Genomic DNA, 17815 nt, shown 5'->3' on the forward strand with positions numbered 1-17815 from the left:
GGGGCTAGGGAATGGAGACTGCTGCTTAGTTGGGGATGAAATCATAGGGGTATAGAAAACGGTCCTCATATACTGAGTCTGCCTCATATACTCAACTGGGCCACAGGACCAGATGAGTCATGAATCATGGGTCTGCATGTGGTCAGTCTGAAAAACATCTCAAAAAAACCAATCTTAGGTATTATAATAGTGATGTTATCTATAGGAGTAATTGGGGAAGTCACAAATCTTGTGACTTCTGGCCACATGACTCCTGAGCAATAAGGGATTATAAAAACTACACCTACATCCTAACAGAACTCAAGCTCCTCCCATAATTCTAATCTTGCGGTCTTTCACTGTCTTAAAAGGCAGTTTCAGGTGGTTTCAATTGGGGGGATTAGTTTTAGGAAGGCACTATTATCATCCTAGCTTCAAAGTTAAACTATAAAGTAAATGCCTCCCAAGGTTAGCCTGGCCAATGCCCAAAAATGACCTAGGACAGCTTGGAGGTTAGAAGCAAGATGGAGTCAACTATGTCAGATTTCTCTTACTGTCATAATTTTGCAAAGGTGGTTTCAAAAAGAACTATGTATCAATATAACAAATGATTTATGATCTTAAACAATGTTAAAAATCACTGTAAATCCAAATTACGTCACCACAGAAATTATATCTATAAATAGAGCATATGAAAATTCAACTAACAACAACATGCTGTCTACCTAATATGCATCCAGTATCATGCTGTCTACCTAATATGCATCCAGTATCTTCCTGGCTATCATCAGGCACTTGGCACAAAGATGTTTGTGTTCACTGTTATATCCCAAACACTTAGAGCAATGTCATTTAGAATAGTTGATGGCTCATAGTAGCGCACTTGATTACTTGTTGAACGAATGAACAGGACTACTATAAAAGAATTTGTCTTAACAGAGCTTAAAACCCAAGATTAACATATTACGTAACAATAAATATACATATTAAAATAATATTTGAGCACCAAATTGCACGGTACTATGAATATGGGTTGTAGAAATTTTTTAAATTGGATAAAGTTTCATAGAGTAAATGAAACCTAAAGACAGAAACTAAAATCACAGAAAAGTAAAGAGAAGGGAATTTCAGGCTAAATGACAAGTGTGAACACAGAAGGTATTTGCAACAGCAAAACGCCTAGCTCAACCAAAGCAAACTTACTAAATAAAAAGGAACAGTGGAAAATAGGATGAAGACTGAATTTTAGCTCCTTAAGTCTTTAAAACCAAGAGGAGGTATTTAGCCGAAATGTTTAATAGAAAGATCACCTAGGACTTCTAAACAGGCAGGGGCAGAGAGCTGAAATAATTCAAGTAACACATAATGAAAATTAGACATAGCGATATATTAATCAATTAAAGATAAAAACTAAGAATAAATTAGTTGAAACAAAAGGAAAGAACAAAGATAAAATCTACTTCAGAAGAAAATCAAACTCTGAATGTGACTGAACATAAAGTATAACAACTGTAGAATAAAACTAAGGAATGTTTCAAAGGTTATTTCAAGATGTTTTAGTTTGGATGATTGGTAGAATACTAGAACCACTGACAGGAAAAGTTGTAGACTGAAAGAAACTCACGAAGAAGGCTGACAAGCTTTAGATAGGCCTCCCAAGGAAAGCACCTTGGGTGCATCCTCAGCTTTTCCGAACACACAGCAAATAGGCTTTTGCTAATACACAAAGGATGATCAATCTTTATGTATTGACAGACTGGTTGTAATAAGGTTTGTAAGAGTTTTGTCACTTAACATACAGTGAAACAAACTATGAAGTGGATCAGATATTTAGGTTTACTAAGTGTTCCATTCGATTACTGTCTTAATGATATACTGGAAGCCAAATTAGAAACAGGATGCTTGGTGAGTAGTGATTTAGGGCAGAATGCAGCAAATATCATTAAAGGATATTTCATTCAAGGAGTGATGAAAGTCTGATGAAATATACAAAATACCATTCTAGAGTGCAGAATACTCTCAACCCCCAAATAATTTTAGGTAAATTACATTCAATTCTAGCTATTTTTATTGATACACTCTTTCTTTAGATAAAACCTATCTAAAAATTACTCTCTTTGGATATGTAAATACCATTAATTTGGCTACAATCTAGTCTACCATGGGTCCTGGAGGGAATACTTAACTTATTTCTTTCATCATATGTGGATTTTATCAAACACTTTAAGTGTTAATCACTCCTCACTGCCACCTACAAATAAAATATAAGTGGTATGGTAGAGATCAATCTCCAGTGTTATGGGAACACTCCAATAGAGTGATTAAATATATAAGGGAGGTCTGGGAAATACCAGTTCACAGAGGTGACATCTGAACTAGTTTGACAAAGTTAAAAAGAGTATTCCACTATCAGAACAGGAAAGGAAGAGAAGGTCAGGCAGTTATACCTATCCGTACAAAGACAAGGAGAACAAATGGCACAATCCAGAAATAATGTGAAGTTCCACATGGCTAGACTTTGGTATGGGTTGCACACAATGGATTCTTCTGAAAGTACTTGGAAATAATCCCAGGATATAAAGCCTGGAAGTAACCAAATCAAATACGTTTGGAGAAATGACTCTGCAACTATAATGGGAAAAATAAATTGAAGGGGTAAAAGTAATTGGAAGCAAGGAACTATATTAGAAATCCACTGAAATAGTCTAAGCAATACCATAAAACTTGAAGCAAAACAGCTTCTAAATCAAAAGCAAAATTTTTAAAATTAAAACTTTTAGAGAAAAAATAAATTAGGCATGAGATTAGTAATTATCTCTGCAAGTTTCAGTAAGATAAGACTTAGGTGATTATGTAAAGATAAAATGGAAATAATGGGCATAATCATTGGATAAACTAAGCAATAAAAGAAAAAACTGATGGTTACTAGAATATATATATATATATAAAATGTTTATTATAAGAGAGAAATGTACATGCTTAAAGCAAAAGCGAAGGAACCAATGTTAGGGAGGTGCTGAAGAGTTAAATGTGGGAATTTAATTGCTTAAGGGTCAGAAATAGGTGAGATCAAAAACATAAAAAAGTTTACCTATTAGAAGATCTCATACATCCTACTGAATTGAAAGCACAAATAGGTATGGAGATGTATTAATTCTGAAAACAGAGGTCTCACAGTTTATATGAATTTGATCAGGGTAGTTGAAAAACTAGGTCAAGGTTCTAGATCTCCTATCTTCCAGTAGATAGAGTTATTTGAAGAACTTATAGATTATTTCAAAATTCAAAATTCTCAGATCATCTTCTAAGAACCACAATGGGGTAAGGAGTTGAGCTGTAAAAGAAAGGAGAGGAAGAAGGGATAGCTAAAATTTGTGAAAATTTTGACAAAAGAGGAACAGAATTGACTGAATGATTGCCAAGCACCTGCAAATCTGCATGATTCAGCATATTAGGTAAAAACATCAGAAAAATGATTGATTTAGCAGGATGTGGTGGCTCATGTCCATAACCTCAACACTTTGGGGGGCGAAGGCAGGAGGATTACTTGAGGCAAGAAGTTCAAGACCAGCCTGCGCAACATAGCAAGACACCCCTCTACCAAAAATAAAAACAAAATAATTAGCTGGGTATGGTGGCATGTGCTTGTAATCCCAGCTATTCAGAAGGCTGAGGTGAGAGAATCACTTTAGCCCAGTAGGTTGAGATTGCAGTGAGCCATGAGTGCACCACTGTACTCCGACCTGACAAAGTGAGACCCTCTGTATCTGTAAAAAAAATTTTAAGGAGAAAAAAAAAAAAAAAAAGATTGATCATCATGTGACCTTATACAGGTTACAAGAATAGGAAAATCCAGGATGATTAAGTGGGTAATCAAAAGAACCAAAGAAAGCACCAAAATGGACAAGGTTTGAAAGAAAAATTTGAAGAATAACCACACCAAGATCAGGGTCTTCAAAGGAGGAAAAAAATGTCATGTCATAAGATAAAAACCAGGATTACCACTCTGGCAATGTGACTAAGAGGTCTAGAAACTTGAGAAGAAAAGTGTGATGAAACTATGTATGTGGAACTGATGGACCCAAACTGGGTTTTTGAAGATGGTTATTTCCAATAGGTTCTTCAGTAGGTCTGAGGACTGTCTATTCCAGAAGAGAAATTCTCCCACATAAGGCCAAAGCTGATAAAAGCAGCATAAAACAATCATGAAGAGACCAGCAGACTTCCTCCCCATAGAGCATCTCTAGTAACCCACTACCGTGGCCTTCACTGGTTTTCTAACATACCTGCAGCCCTTACAGACACAGTAAGCTGGACTGGAAGTAAAAAATGGGGGCCTATACTAAATATGAAACGAAAGAACAGAAGAATTTGGTAGAAAAGCAGCTAAAGAATAAGAACACCTATTGACATCTAATGTACATTTATTGGTTGAATCCTATGAAATTGCTAATACTTAATTGTATTGACCTACAAAATGGCAATTTCATATAGTTCATCTTAATATTACAAATAGAATTACATATAAAACATAATTGTCAACAACTATAATTTGAACTCAGATTTATCTATTTCCAAATTTAATTGTTTACAGAATTAATTGGGTTTGTCAGCACTAACGTTTTACAGCATAAAATACATTTTTAATTTCCTTAAAAAGTGAAAGCATAATTTTTTTGCCATTTTCTAAATCAGAAAAACAAGAAATTTAATGTCCTTCCAAAGGTCAAAAAGCATAAATCCTCAATACCTCAAAATAGCTTTTTGACCCTTTCAAAGGTCAAAAAGCATAAATCCTCAATGCCTAGATACATTCTAAATTTTTTAAAGATTAGAACTACAACAGTAGAATGTGTGAATTTGATGTAACTATCTTAAAAAATACCAGCTCCAGACTTTCAGATAAAGATGACGATATAAAGTCATTTATCAGATTTTGATTAAATTTAGAAATAAAAAGACATTTTCCGCAGTATAAATGATAAGGCAAATGGAAGACCAACAACAAAGAGGGAAAGGAAAAACATACTTTTTCATAACAATAGAAAACATTCTAATTAAACACAAGTCATAAACCATTTTAACATATTGGTGTTCAAATTAACAGTTGTTTATTTTAAAAGATAACTTTCCACAGTTAAAAGAGGTTGAATAAATAATGTAATATCTCATATAAAGCAATGCCATAGTCATTAAAGTGTTGCAAGGAAGAAAATAGTCTTAAACATATTAACAAGCCACTTAATCTCTAGCCAAGACATGCATAAATGTTTCATTATAGTACTAAAAAGTAACAAATAAAAGGTTCAATGGAAGAAAGCTTCCTAAATTCTGCCACTCTTTCTTCAGAGTATTTTCTGACATTATAGAAAATATCTCTACAGGTATATATTCAAAGAAGTCATTAGCCAAAATCAATTAATGAAAAGACATGTTTGACATGTACAAATCAACTTGTTTAGACCAACTGCTACTGAGTCTTCAACATTCATGTGCACTATAAAACGTTCATTGACTTTTCAACTTCTACTAAAGAACATATGTGTAACTCCAAAATAACCTGTATCATGCTCAATTGTGACCACTAATTTAAGGGTCTCTCCCCCTCGAAAATGGCATTCATCTCATTTCTTCAGCCTCCACTCCCAGGATGGTGGGAGATGGCAGATATTAAACACAAGTTGAATAAATCTTTACCTTTTGATAAAACAAATGGATAAAGCATAAATTTTTCCCACTGTTCTTCATTGCATTCAGGTTCCTACTGTGTGTCACACACTAAACTTTAGCATAAAGAAAATTATTCACTTTAAGAGTAAAAGACAATATATTGTGCTTTCTCCTTTCTCAAAGGAAGGAGTATATTTGTTTTTACAAGACGATCTTCTCATTTTAATGCGATAGCTTTGTGTTACAAATACTTTCCTTTTAAGACCAGGTGCGGTAGCTAAAGCCTGTAATCTCAGGGCTTTGGAAGCCTGAGGCAGGCACATCACTCCAGGTCAGGAATTCCAGACCAGACTGGCCAACATGGTGAAACCTCCTCACTAGTAAAAATACAAAAATTAGCCAGGAGTGGCAGCGACAGCCTGTAATCCCAGCTACTTGGGAGGCTGAGGCACGAGAATTGCAAGAATCACTTGAACCCAGGAGGCGGAGGTTGCAGTGAGCTGAGATCACACCACTGCTCTCCAGCCTGGGCAACAGAACAAGAATGTTTCTCAAAAACAAAAACAAAACAAAACAAAACAAAAACACCTTTCCTTTTAACAAACTAAAAATCAAAACTTTGCTCAAAGTGCACTGATAAAGCTTCATGAAACAAATTTAATATAAAAATTTCAGCTTAACTAAATTTTAAGCCATACACAAAAGCCAAGAAAATTTGTTAACAGTTAGGTAAATGCATTCATTGTGAATATTTTTAATGCATTAAATAATTAAACACACTAGGATCGAAGTAGTTCTGTCACTAACTAGCTACACAGCAATTAGAAAAGCTCTCCCTGGGATTCATTCCTTATCTACAAAATGAAAAGAGCTGGCAAATGATCTCCAAAATACCAAACAGATCATATTGTCTATGATTGCAATGTTTTAGCTAAATACACAATTAATCATTGGCATTCACAGATTTAATATTTCTAAACCACCATCAAAGCCTGTGTAATTATTGCTAATGGCAATGAATAATAATCGTTTCTCATAAAGATTCAATAAGCTAATATCTATAAGACCTGAAAGGAAATCAGAGTTCCAAATTAAAGGAGTAAACCTAGCCTACCTCCCATCATATTCACCTCAATTAGTAGTTTGTGGGAATTTCTCTTAAGAAAGACTTGTGAATGCCAACAGTTCCATAGTTTTAAAAAAGATCTATCTTTCAGATAAGTGGCCAATTCTCTCTTTTTAAATGATTCATTTTCTGTATAATCTCAACATTTTCTTTTCAGTGGCTATCAAGAGAAAGAACTATGATGACATTAAACACTTCTGATAAGAATGATTAAGTGGGAAGCTCTCTATTAAAATCAAGAGTAAGCATTCAGTAAATGTTAGTTGAAATCAAATTAGAAAATAGTTTTAATCATCAAGAACTAAATGTCTCAATTAAAGTTATGACCTGCAGTACAATGTTTTTAAAGCTTGCTTATCTGTCCCTATTGACTAGAAAACACATTTTGTTGGCAATTATTTCTAATTCCAGTTATCCAGGCTCTTTTCTACTTTTTCTTAAAGACTGTGATAAGAAAAGACTGCTATATTCAACATGCAATATCCTACCCAAACAACTAAACTGTCTAGTAATAACTGATACAATAAAGCTTCATTATCCTGTTGTTAATTAATCTCACAGAGGAAGGGAGGAAGGAGTAAGTATGCATTAATTTAAACATAAGTAAAATTCTAGTAATAAATTTAACCATCAATAAAAACAAACCTTTCAAGAAAAAAATGTCATGCTTTCTCTCTTGACCAAGGGCGAATGCAGAAATAAATGGTTCTAGTTATGGAACACGAATACTTAAATACATATCCCCATAAACCATAAGAATTTGATCATTTATGTTCATTGTAAAAAGGCCCAAAATCTCCAGAAATAACAAAAATACTCAATAATAATCAAGTTAATGAAGTCTTGGCTTCAGTAACAGAATCTTGCTGTATGACTTTTTCTTTTAGAAAAAGAAAGCAGGAAACTATGGCATTGCTTTTTCTAAGTGGTTCAGCACACTGGGGCAAATGGTGGCAATCACCAGTTAAAGATAACAAAAATCAGCTAAGCACTGTGTAAAGGGCAGACATAAGATAACTATATAAACAAATAATTTAGATTAGTATTTCAAAGGGTTTCTAATTACTTATCACAAAGATAAAAGTATTAGTCTTACTTTAAAAACAGCCATAGCCTTATAGTATCAAGTACTCATGGCATTATCTGTTGGCAATCTATAATCATATATTTATAAAATGGAGCAGAACAGCTTGTTGAAGTTCCTTCTTCACAAGCCACTTCCACTAGTAGAGAAAAATCTCTCTTTCTCTCTGCATTGCCACTTACTATTTATCTCATCTCCTCTTCACAATCCGAACCTCTCTACTTCCAAAAATTTACAACATCCCATCATTTTCCCCTTTTCCCCTAAAGGATTTCTGTGATAAGTAAGTAAATAAGTAAATACCTGTGAAGCAGTAACACGGGAATATGACCTATGAAATTCTCGTAGCAGTAAAATCCCTTAAAGGAACTATGTCTGCTGAAGGTATGGAAGGGAAGGCAAGGTACTCTACAAGATTACATTCTTCTTTGCAACCTGAAGAAGAAACAAAGTTCTAATTGAAAATAGCCCAAGTGGAAAAGAAGAGTCCTCAGGAAAAGAACTGGGATAACCGTGAGATAGGCTTGGAACAAGTGTAACTCACTAAGTGCTTACACTGATAAGAAATTCGAGTTCAGCACAACTCATCCCCAATTCCTCAAATTGCTCTTCAACTCATCAGTGTTACTAGAAGTGCATCTTCAGGCCTAAGAGAAACTAAGGCTTTGGTGTAAAGCAGTGCCTTCAGTGGATGCAGTTAAGGTAGAAGAAATATGAAAGAATCTTATGACTTACTGCAGCAGTGGCAGATGTGTTTGACACCTAGTTAGAAATGTCAATCAGTACTGCTATGCCGGACAATAATGATTAATTGCTTGAATACTATAGAGATATATTAGGTATTAACTAGGTTTGGGAAACATTTTCTAAAAATATCGTTACTAATTATGATTTCTATAGGAAAATATTTTTGAATTTCAAACACTAGATTGAACTTGTGAAATTCAATCTTTTCATAAGTGAATCTTACTCAAGACAAACAATAGACTGGCACAACAGCACAATGGACAAGAAGCCTGGGTTAAAAGTCAAATTCTGTCATCACTAGCTGTGTGATTTTGGAGAAGTTACTCCAGTCTTGCTGAGCCTCCATTTCTACATCTGTAAGACAGACGTTTAAAAAAACAGAATTTAACTACTTCATAAAGATTTAAATGAGTCAATATAAGTGGAATGTAGAATAATACCTGGCAAATATTAAATGCAAAATAAATGCAGCTGTTATCGTTATTGAGGAAAAGTAAAATTCAATTTCTTATCCAACGGACATACTTCTACTTACCCTTAAAAATCTAATCCAAACCTTTCTTTGTGAAACCCTTCTTGCATTCCATAGAAACTGAATGTTCCTCTCTTTGTACCCCATAATGTACATTCAGCTAAATGTTCAACAGTATTTCCAAATTTACATAATCAGAATCAAAGAAACTTGAATCAAACCATAAAAATCATAGAATAGTTCAAGCACACTTTCAACGCCATGTATTTATTTTTACTTTTCAAATAGTCATTTTTAGTTTTTATTTTTGTGTTTTATAAGAGTCAGGGTCTCACTCTGTTTCCCTGGCTGGAGCACAGCAGCTTGATTACAACTCACGGCAATCTCAAACTCCTGGGCTCAAGTGATCTACCCACCTCAGCCTCCCAAGTAGCTGGAACTACAGGTGCTTGCCAGCACGCCTCACTAATTGTTAAAACTTTTTGTAAAGAAGAGGTCTCACTATGTTGTCCAGATTGGTCTCAAACTCCTGGCCTCATGTGACCCTCCTGCCTTAGCCTTTCATGAGCCACCATGCCAGGCCACTTTTCACAAAATCATTTTTAGAAATAGCAGCATACAAGCACATCGATTTTCATAATGACTAAGAATTTTTTTAATTAAAATAAGATACTGAGATCCCAAGTGTCAAAATCAAAGTAGCAAAAGTTTAAATTGTTTCGGGTTTTCTAAATCCTATAGTTTATAGCCAAAACGCAAAAGATATTTAACCTACTTTAACAACAGAACTACTACGTCTGTTTTATATAATTAAAAGATGTGAACATAAAAATCATTGGGTAAGTGAGTTGTAATTGTATTCTCTAAGAACTGCAATAACTTAAAAGACTAAAAACAGGTGGCATATCCTGGAACCAATAAGCAATTATAGCAAGGTTGCAGGATACAAAGTTAATATACAAGTCAATCACTTTCCTATATACTAGCAATGAACAAGTGGAATTTGAAATTAAAAATACTATTTACATTAACACCCAGAAAAAAATGAATACTTAGGTATAAATCTAATAAAATATGCCAAGACCTGTATGAAGAAAACTACAAAACTCTGATGACTGAATTCAAAGAACTAAATAAATGGTGAGATATTCCATGTTCATGAAAAGGATATTACCAAGGAGGTAGTCCTTCTCAACTTAATCTACAGATTCAATGCAATTACAATCAAAATCCAAGCAAGTTATTTTAAGGATATCAAAAAAAAAAGAAAAGAAAAGAAAGAAACATTCTAAGGTTATTTGAAGAGGCAAAAGACCCGGAAGAGCCAACACAATACTGAAGAACAAAGTTGGAGGACTGACACTAACCAACTTCAAGATTCACTAGAAAGCTAGAATAATCAAGACTGTGTTATTGATGAAAGAAGAAATAAACAGATCACCAGAATAGAATAGAGGGGCCAGAAATAGACGCACATATAGTCAAACGATCTTTGACAAAAGGGCACAGGCAATACAATGGAGAAAAAAAAAAATTTCACCAAATGGTACTGAAACAACTAGACATTCATGTGCAAAAAAAAAAAAAAAAAAAAAAAAAATGACTCTAGACACACGCCTTACACTCTTCACAAAAGTTAACTCAAATAGAACATAGACCTAAATGTAAAACACAAAGTTATAAAAGTCCTGTTAGATAACATAGATGGCTGTGGACAAGGCAACAACTTTTTAGACACAAAACCAAAGGCATGATCCATGAAAGAAAGAGCTGATAAGCTGGACTTCATTACAATTAAAATCTGCTCTGTAAAAGACAAAGTCAAGGAAATGAGAAAACAAACCAGACCAGGGGAAAATACTTGGAAAAGACATATCTGATAAGGACTATTATACAAAATATAACGAACTCTTAATTAAAACTCAACAAGAAAACAACCTGATTTTAAAAATGCATCAAAGACCTTAAAAGACACCTCGCCAAAGACATACAGACAGCAAATAAGAATATGAAAAGATGTTCCACATCATGTCATTAGGAAAATACAAATTAAAATAAGGAAATACCATTATACACCTATTAGAATGGCCAAAATCCAGAACACTGACAACACTGAATGCTGGCAAGAATGTAGAGCAATGGGAACTCTGATTCATTGCTGGTAGGAATGCAAAATGATATAGCCTCTTTGGAAGACAGTTTGTGGTTTCTTACAGTCTTACCATATGATCCAGCAATTGCACTTGCTGGTTTTTACCCAAAGGAACTCAAAACCTTTGTCCACATAAAAAACTGTACATAGAGTTTATATCAGCTTTGTTCATAATTGCCAAAATCTGGAAGCAACCAAGATATCCCTCAGTAGGTAAATAGATAAACTGTGGTACATCAGACAATGGAATATTATTAAACCCTATAAAGAAATGGACTATTAAGCCACGAAAACACAGAGACGAACCTTAAATGCATACTCTTAAGTGAAAGAAGTCAATCTGAAAAGAGTACATACTCTAAGATTCCAACTATATCCAAACCCATAGAATGTACAACACCAAGAATGAACCACAAAGTACACTATGGACTTTGGGCAATTATGGTGTGTCAATGTAGATTCATCAATTGTAAGAAATTTACCACTCTGGTGAAGGATGTTGATAACAGTAGAGGACATGCATGTGTGGGAGCAGGGAATATCTAGGAAATCTCTTGTATCTTCCTCTTAAGATTGCTGTGAACCTAAAACTACTCTTTAAAAAGTCTGCAAAAAAATTTTAATGCAACACAAAAATAAAATCTATTACATGAAATTTCACATAATCGATTACTATCTTTAACAAAATACATTTCTATTATTTTTCTGTTTACTGTTTGGAAAGTTGACAGTAAATAAACTTATGAAAAGATTTATATAATTAAAAACAGTATGAGCTCTTTGCTTGCTTTTTAGATACACTGTACTACAATAATTTTACAGGAGCAGTTAATAAATATGGGTACCAGGCACGTGGGCTGAATATCTATGCATCCAAATTTGCTACAATGTCACCTCCTCATTGAAGCTTTCCCTACATGCCCTATCTAAAACAGGCATTTTCTATCCCCTTACTCTCTCTTTGTTAAATGTATCACAACTGACATATTGCATGCCCATTTCATCACGAGATCATCAGCCTCTCCCAATAAATGAGGGCCAAGATTGTCTCTGCTTTTAAGCAGTTATATCCCTGTTGCCAAGAACAGTACCTGGCATACAGATGGTGAATAAATAACAAATGAATGATTTAAGAACTTTTTTTAAAGTTTGGTGAAACAAAAGGTACAGTCATTTCAAAGCCAAAAGAATATTCATTTCACCATGACTGTAAGGATTTCTTTTTTTCTATAACTCAAGAGTAAGTGGTATACAAAAAGTAGAAATGCAGTTTACACTTAAGTTTATTTCTAAAAAGTTCCCTTGAGACAAGCTGTATTCATTCTTACTAACATGGGCAAAACCACATTAACAACAGTAAGAAAATAATAACTTCTCTCTTAGAAATGAACGCTTTAGAATATCTTCTGATTTTCTGAAATCAACTTAATGCACTTTAAGCTTTTGTCCCGGAGAAAACAAAAGAACCAATTTTTTTTAAGTGGATCAAAGCCCAAAGTATCAACTAATCTTAAAAACCAACCTTGAACCAACCAAATATTAACCAAGAGAAAAGTCAGTCTATAACATTATTTCAACTAGGCCTCTGTAGTAAGAAAGTAGTGAAGGAAAGCAGTCAGAAGAAAATAAAGTCAGAGAACTGAGAAGAAACCTGAATGTTTATTCTAAAAGTTAACCTTAGTGGTTAACTGCTAATACCTGATCGAATCCATCCTTCAAACTGCACATGTCAAATTACCACTCAGCTAGCAAAAGGACCTCCAGTATCTCCATCAAAGTCTCTTATACTTGCATTTCTCTCTAGTAGGGGTTTAAGGTCCACCAATTTAACTCTTAACTGCATCCAGTGTTAGAGTAAGGATTTAAAAAAAAAAAAAAAACTTAATTGCGGAACTTATTAAAAATGCAATTCTAATATCCAGAATCTACAAAGAACTTAAACAAATTTACAAGAAAAAAACAACACCATCAAAAAGTGGGTGAAGGATATGAACAGACACTTCTCAAAAGAAGATATTTATGTGGCCAATAAACATGAAAAAAAGCTCATTGTCATTGGTCATTAGAGAAATAGAAATCAAAACCACAATGAGATACCATCTCATGCCAGTTAGAATGACAATTATTAAAAAAAGTCAGGAAACAACAGATGCTGGCGAGGCTGTGGAGAAATAGGAACGCTTTTACACTGCTGGTGGGAGGGTAAATTAGTTCAACCATTGTGGAAGACAGTGTGGCGATTCCTCAAGGATCTAGAACCAGAAATACCATTTGACCCAGCAATCCCATTACTGGGTATATACCCAAAGGACTATAAATCGTTCTACTCTAAAGATACATGCACACACACGTATATTTATTGCAGCACTATTTACAACAGCAAAGACTTGGAACCAACCCAAATATCCATCAATGATAGACTGGATCACAAAAATGTGGCACATATACACCATGGAATACTATGCAGACACAAAAAAAGAATGAGTTCATGTCCTTTGCAGGGACATGGATGAAGCTGGAAGCTGCCATTCTCAGCAAACTAACACAGGAACAGAAAACCAAACCATGTTCTCACTCATAAGTGGGAGTTAAACAATGAGAACACATGGACACAGAGGGGTAACATCACACACTGTGGCCTGTCAGGGGGTGGGGGGCAAGGGCAGGGAGAGCATTAGGACAAATACCTAATGCATACAGAGTTTAAAACATAGATGATGGGTTGATAAATGCAGCAAACCACCATGGCACATGTATACCTATGTAACAAACCTGCATGTTCTGTACATGTACCCCAGAACTTAAAGTAAAATTTGAAAAAAAATTTAAAAATACAATTCTAAAACTTCATGCTACCCCAAATTATCAGCACAGTGAAGTGTTTTTTATCAAGTATCACAGGTGATTCCTATGCAAACTCAAGCTTGAAAACTAGTATATTAACCCACTTTTCAAAACTCAGTTGAAGTCACCTACTACAGGTGTCCCCAACCTTTTCGGCCCCAGGGACTGGTTTCATGGAAGACAATTTTTTCACACATTGTGGAGGCAGTGTGGAGGGAGGATGGTTTCAGGATGAAATTGTTCCACCTCAGATCATCAGGCATTAGATTCTCATTTAAGGGTCACCTAACCCAAGTCCCTCACATGCACAGTTCACAACAGGGTTTGCGCTCCTATGAGAATATAATGCCACCACTGATCTGACAGGAGGTGGACCTCAGGCATTAATACTCGCTTGCCCACCACTCACCTCCTGCTGTGCAGCCCAGTTCCTAACAGGCCATGGACCAGTACAAGTCCACAGTCCCAGGGGTTGGGAATCTGTGACCTACTACATGACCCAACCTGCTCTCAGTTAGAAATAATTTCTTTCCACTGTACTCTTTGAGCCTATTATATGTTTCTCTTATAGCATTTACCACACTCTTCCCAACACTCCCCTCCACTCCCCTCAAAAAGAAAACTTTTCATCAAATCCAATTGATTATGGCAAAGGTTTATAACCTCCCCATGGCCTACTCTCCCACACCTGCCCACAAACCATTGTTCAATTCCAGCAGTAAGTTACTACAGGATGATACACAGATCTGCAATTCCAGGAGCTAGCTCTAATCTACCTATCTTCCACAAATTAGCTTGAATGGTAGAAAGATTTCTATTTGATCAAAGTTGGTCTGTAATTTTCAAAAAGGAAAGTGCAATAGAGCAAATGGCTTTATTCCATTAGTAAATTTCCTATAGACTTGTCTTCACAACAACTTGAAAGCATAAAAATTAAGCGTGAGTTCAGTATTTTCGGTCTGGATCACAATCCCATTCTCCTTCATTCATAATACAAAAACCTTGTTATAGGCACAGGTATCTATTGAGTTTCGGTTTACATAATGTATCAGAGAATGAGAGCACAGAATTAGTGTATCATTGATTAAAACAAGAATTAAATCAAAACATTCCAAGAGTTGCGTTCCATTCTGGAGCAGTATTTAAGACAGTAGTGAAAGACTTGGCCAAATATACAAAGATTCCAAGTACTATCTATGTGACTTACGAAAAAAATGAAAAAGAGAATGATAAAAGAAATCAAACTTAAGCCAAAATGGCATGGAAACAAAACAGTGGATCAGACTAACTTTTATTTAATCTGAAACATGTAACTATCCTGAAAAATGTTGAGTAGTCATGGAATCATAAATTTAAGAAGGTGCTTTAATACCCATCAAGTCCCACTTCTCTTATCCAGGAGGAATTTGGAACTCTTATCAAAATTGAGTGACTTTTTCCAAATCCATATAACTAACAATGGGCAGAATCTGGGTCCTCTGGGGTCAATACTAATGTTCTTCTCATAATATCATTAGGCCCCAGCAATGCAAAACAAGTTCTGATGTAAACAAGCTGAATCCTCAATAAATTCAGCCCATGCTCACTTCATTTAATGGTTAAACTCTTCCCTTTGAAAAATTCCAAGCATTAACCACACTTGCATATACAGACATTATCAATTTCATAGCTGGGGAAGATAAAACTCAGCCAAGATAATTAGCTCAGAAATATAAGCACTTCCAGAAGGAAAAGAGCCAACTAGTTAGTTCCAAAATGACATTCAGAAAAACAGCGTAAGATTACATTAGTTCCAAACATTAACTACCTCTTTTGAACTGACAGGATAAGAAGGATTCTACTTCTAGTATTCCAAACCACTGAGAACAAGTTCACGTTCAGCTTTTCTGTGACTATGATGATTTACGTATTTTAATTATACTTTATCTTCAACTTTTCAGACCAAAAAGTCAAAAATTAATCTTAAATTTAAAAAATGAAAATATGAGTTTTAGTCCAGACTGCCAAACTACTGTTACTTTAGATAAATCACTGTCAATTTCTAGACCCCAGATTCTTTCTTCTGTAAAAATGGGGATGGAAGAGTGATTACTAGGCTTTGGTTCCTCCCAGTTCTGTTTTCCCTATCCTTGTCTAATTTCACTGATACAAACGAAAAACAACTTTCTTAATACAAAACATATTATTCACTGAGGTTAAAAAAAAAAACAAACTTTAAAGAGATAGGTTATCTGGTAAAGTGCACCAGGAACTACATTATTTTGAAGGTCTTTGTTCTACATTCAGCTAAGTTTCTAAAAGTCATTCAAAAGCCAATCACCACACACATTAACTGAACGTTGGCAATATTTGGCCCTGAAAACATATGACAAACTGAAGCTAAATTCCAGGACAGACGCCTCTGCAGGTGAGGGTTTGAAATCTTGTATACAGTGAAGAAACTGACAATAATGAACTTCACCAGAGCCCTGTGATCTTGAAAAACAGCAAAGGTTAAGAAACCCCTTGCCCCCGTTTGTGTTCTGAGAAATTGGCTTACTGCAAAGAATCACCTTTCCTGTAGAACTCAGATAAGAATAAGGGTTGATCCATACCCCCCTACCCCTTGTTTACCTATAACAAGGCCATAACTAGACCCTTCTAATTCCCATCCTTTGCTTCGTAAATGATTTGCTGAAGTACCTGTCCCACAGATCAATCGGAACAAAATACTTATTAACCAAACTTTAAAATTCTCTTCTATCGGGTACCTGAATTTTGTCCTTCCCTCAGTCTGAAACAACATATACAAACCTCTCTTAACAGCTCCTCCTCAGAATAGATGGGCTCAGGATAAAACATTATCTGGTTAATGTTGGATCATACCCACCTTTTCATCCCAATTCCTGACATCTTATTTACCCCTACCAATAAAAGACAAACCCTTTCTGCCTAACCTTTAAGGTGCATGCAAATCTTACGGTCATTCTCCCTACTGCAACAGTTCCTTCAACCTTCCTCCACACCCTTGCAATATTCCTTTCGAATAAAGTCTGTCCTTACTAAACTCGGGTTTTTTATTTGACACCCTTTTCAATTATGAAATGGCTAAGTGTAAAGAATAAGGGGACTGCCGTTTCTTTAAATGACAGGTGTTGATCTTATACAAGGAGACCCATTGTGTCCACCTGGAGAGGCTAAAAGCATTTCTAAGATCTGAAATTCTTGGCCACTGTTCCGCGGCTGGAGAAGGGGGCGCAGAAGAGGTGATTGACCTGGCAAGGTCAACTCTGGGATCACCTGGCGCCACAGGCCATACACAGTAAATGGGCCATGAACAGGCAGGCTACCCAGTCCATACTCCCTGACAGATACGCCCCTGCCTCCGGCCCGCTAGTCTCCCAGACAGGTAGGCATGTAATGCTGCTTCCTCAGGGGCTCAGACACCCTGGGATAGGTGGTGGGTCCTACCCAGCAGCTCATCCCAACGTCTCAACTCCATTCTGAGCAGAGCACCTGATGGCTCTTTTCACAGGACTGACCTCCCCGCCCTTTTCGCCCCACGGTTGTCACTCCTGCCCTCACAGAAGAACTCACCATGGCGCCTAGGATAGGTCGTGGACCAGACACCCTGGAGTCGCCGGGGCAGTCCCAAACCTCTTACCTCCCGGTCCTTGAGCCGAGAGACTCTCAAACAGCGAAAGAGAGGGTCTTCCGGCTCTGCCGGAAGTTGTGCGCGCGCGGGACAGGAAGTTCCTCCCT

General features: G+C 35.7%; 1 protein-coding gene across 4 annotated transcripts in view; it reads right to left on the minus strand.

Moving 5' to 3' along the window:
- The window catches only part of TMEM161B (transmembrane protein 161B), a 95001-nt gene extending 77206 nt beyond the window's left edge, over positions 1-17795 (minus strand). The window contains exons 1-2 of one of the 4 annotated variants that reach the window (XM_054487914.2): positions 17651-17773; positions 8163-8294 (exon numbers count right to left, since the gene is read on the minus strand). Coding sequence is in view for 1 of the 4 variants with exons in the window: in XM_054487919.2 (XP_054343894.1) it covers positions 17651-17653 (3 nt within the window). In the remaining 3 variants the exon portion in view is untranslated. Of the gene's footprint in view, positions 1-8162; positions 8295-17650 lie in introns of all 4 variants that reach the window. The other 3 variants (XM_054487919.2, XM_054487917.2, XM_054487915.2) reach the window with 3 other exon arrangements.
- Positions 17796-17815: the final 20 nt, after the last annotated feature.

This window comes from Pongo pygmaeus, chromosome 4 (assembly GCF_028885625.2).
Source record: "Pongo pygmaeus isolate AG05252 chromosome 4, NHGRI_mPonPyg2-v2.0_pri, whole genome shotgun sequence".
NCBI lineage: Eukaryota > Metazoa > Chordata > Mammalia > Primates > Hominidae > Pongo > Pongo pygmaeus.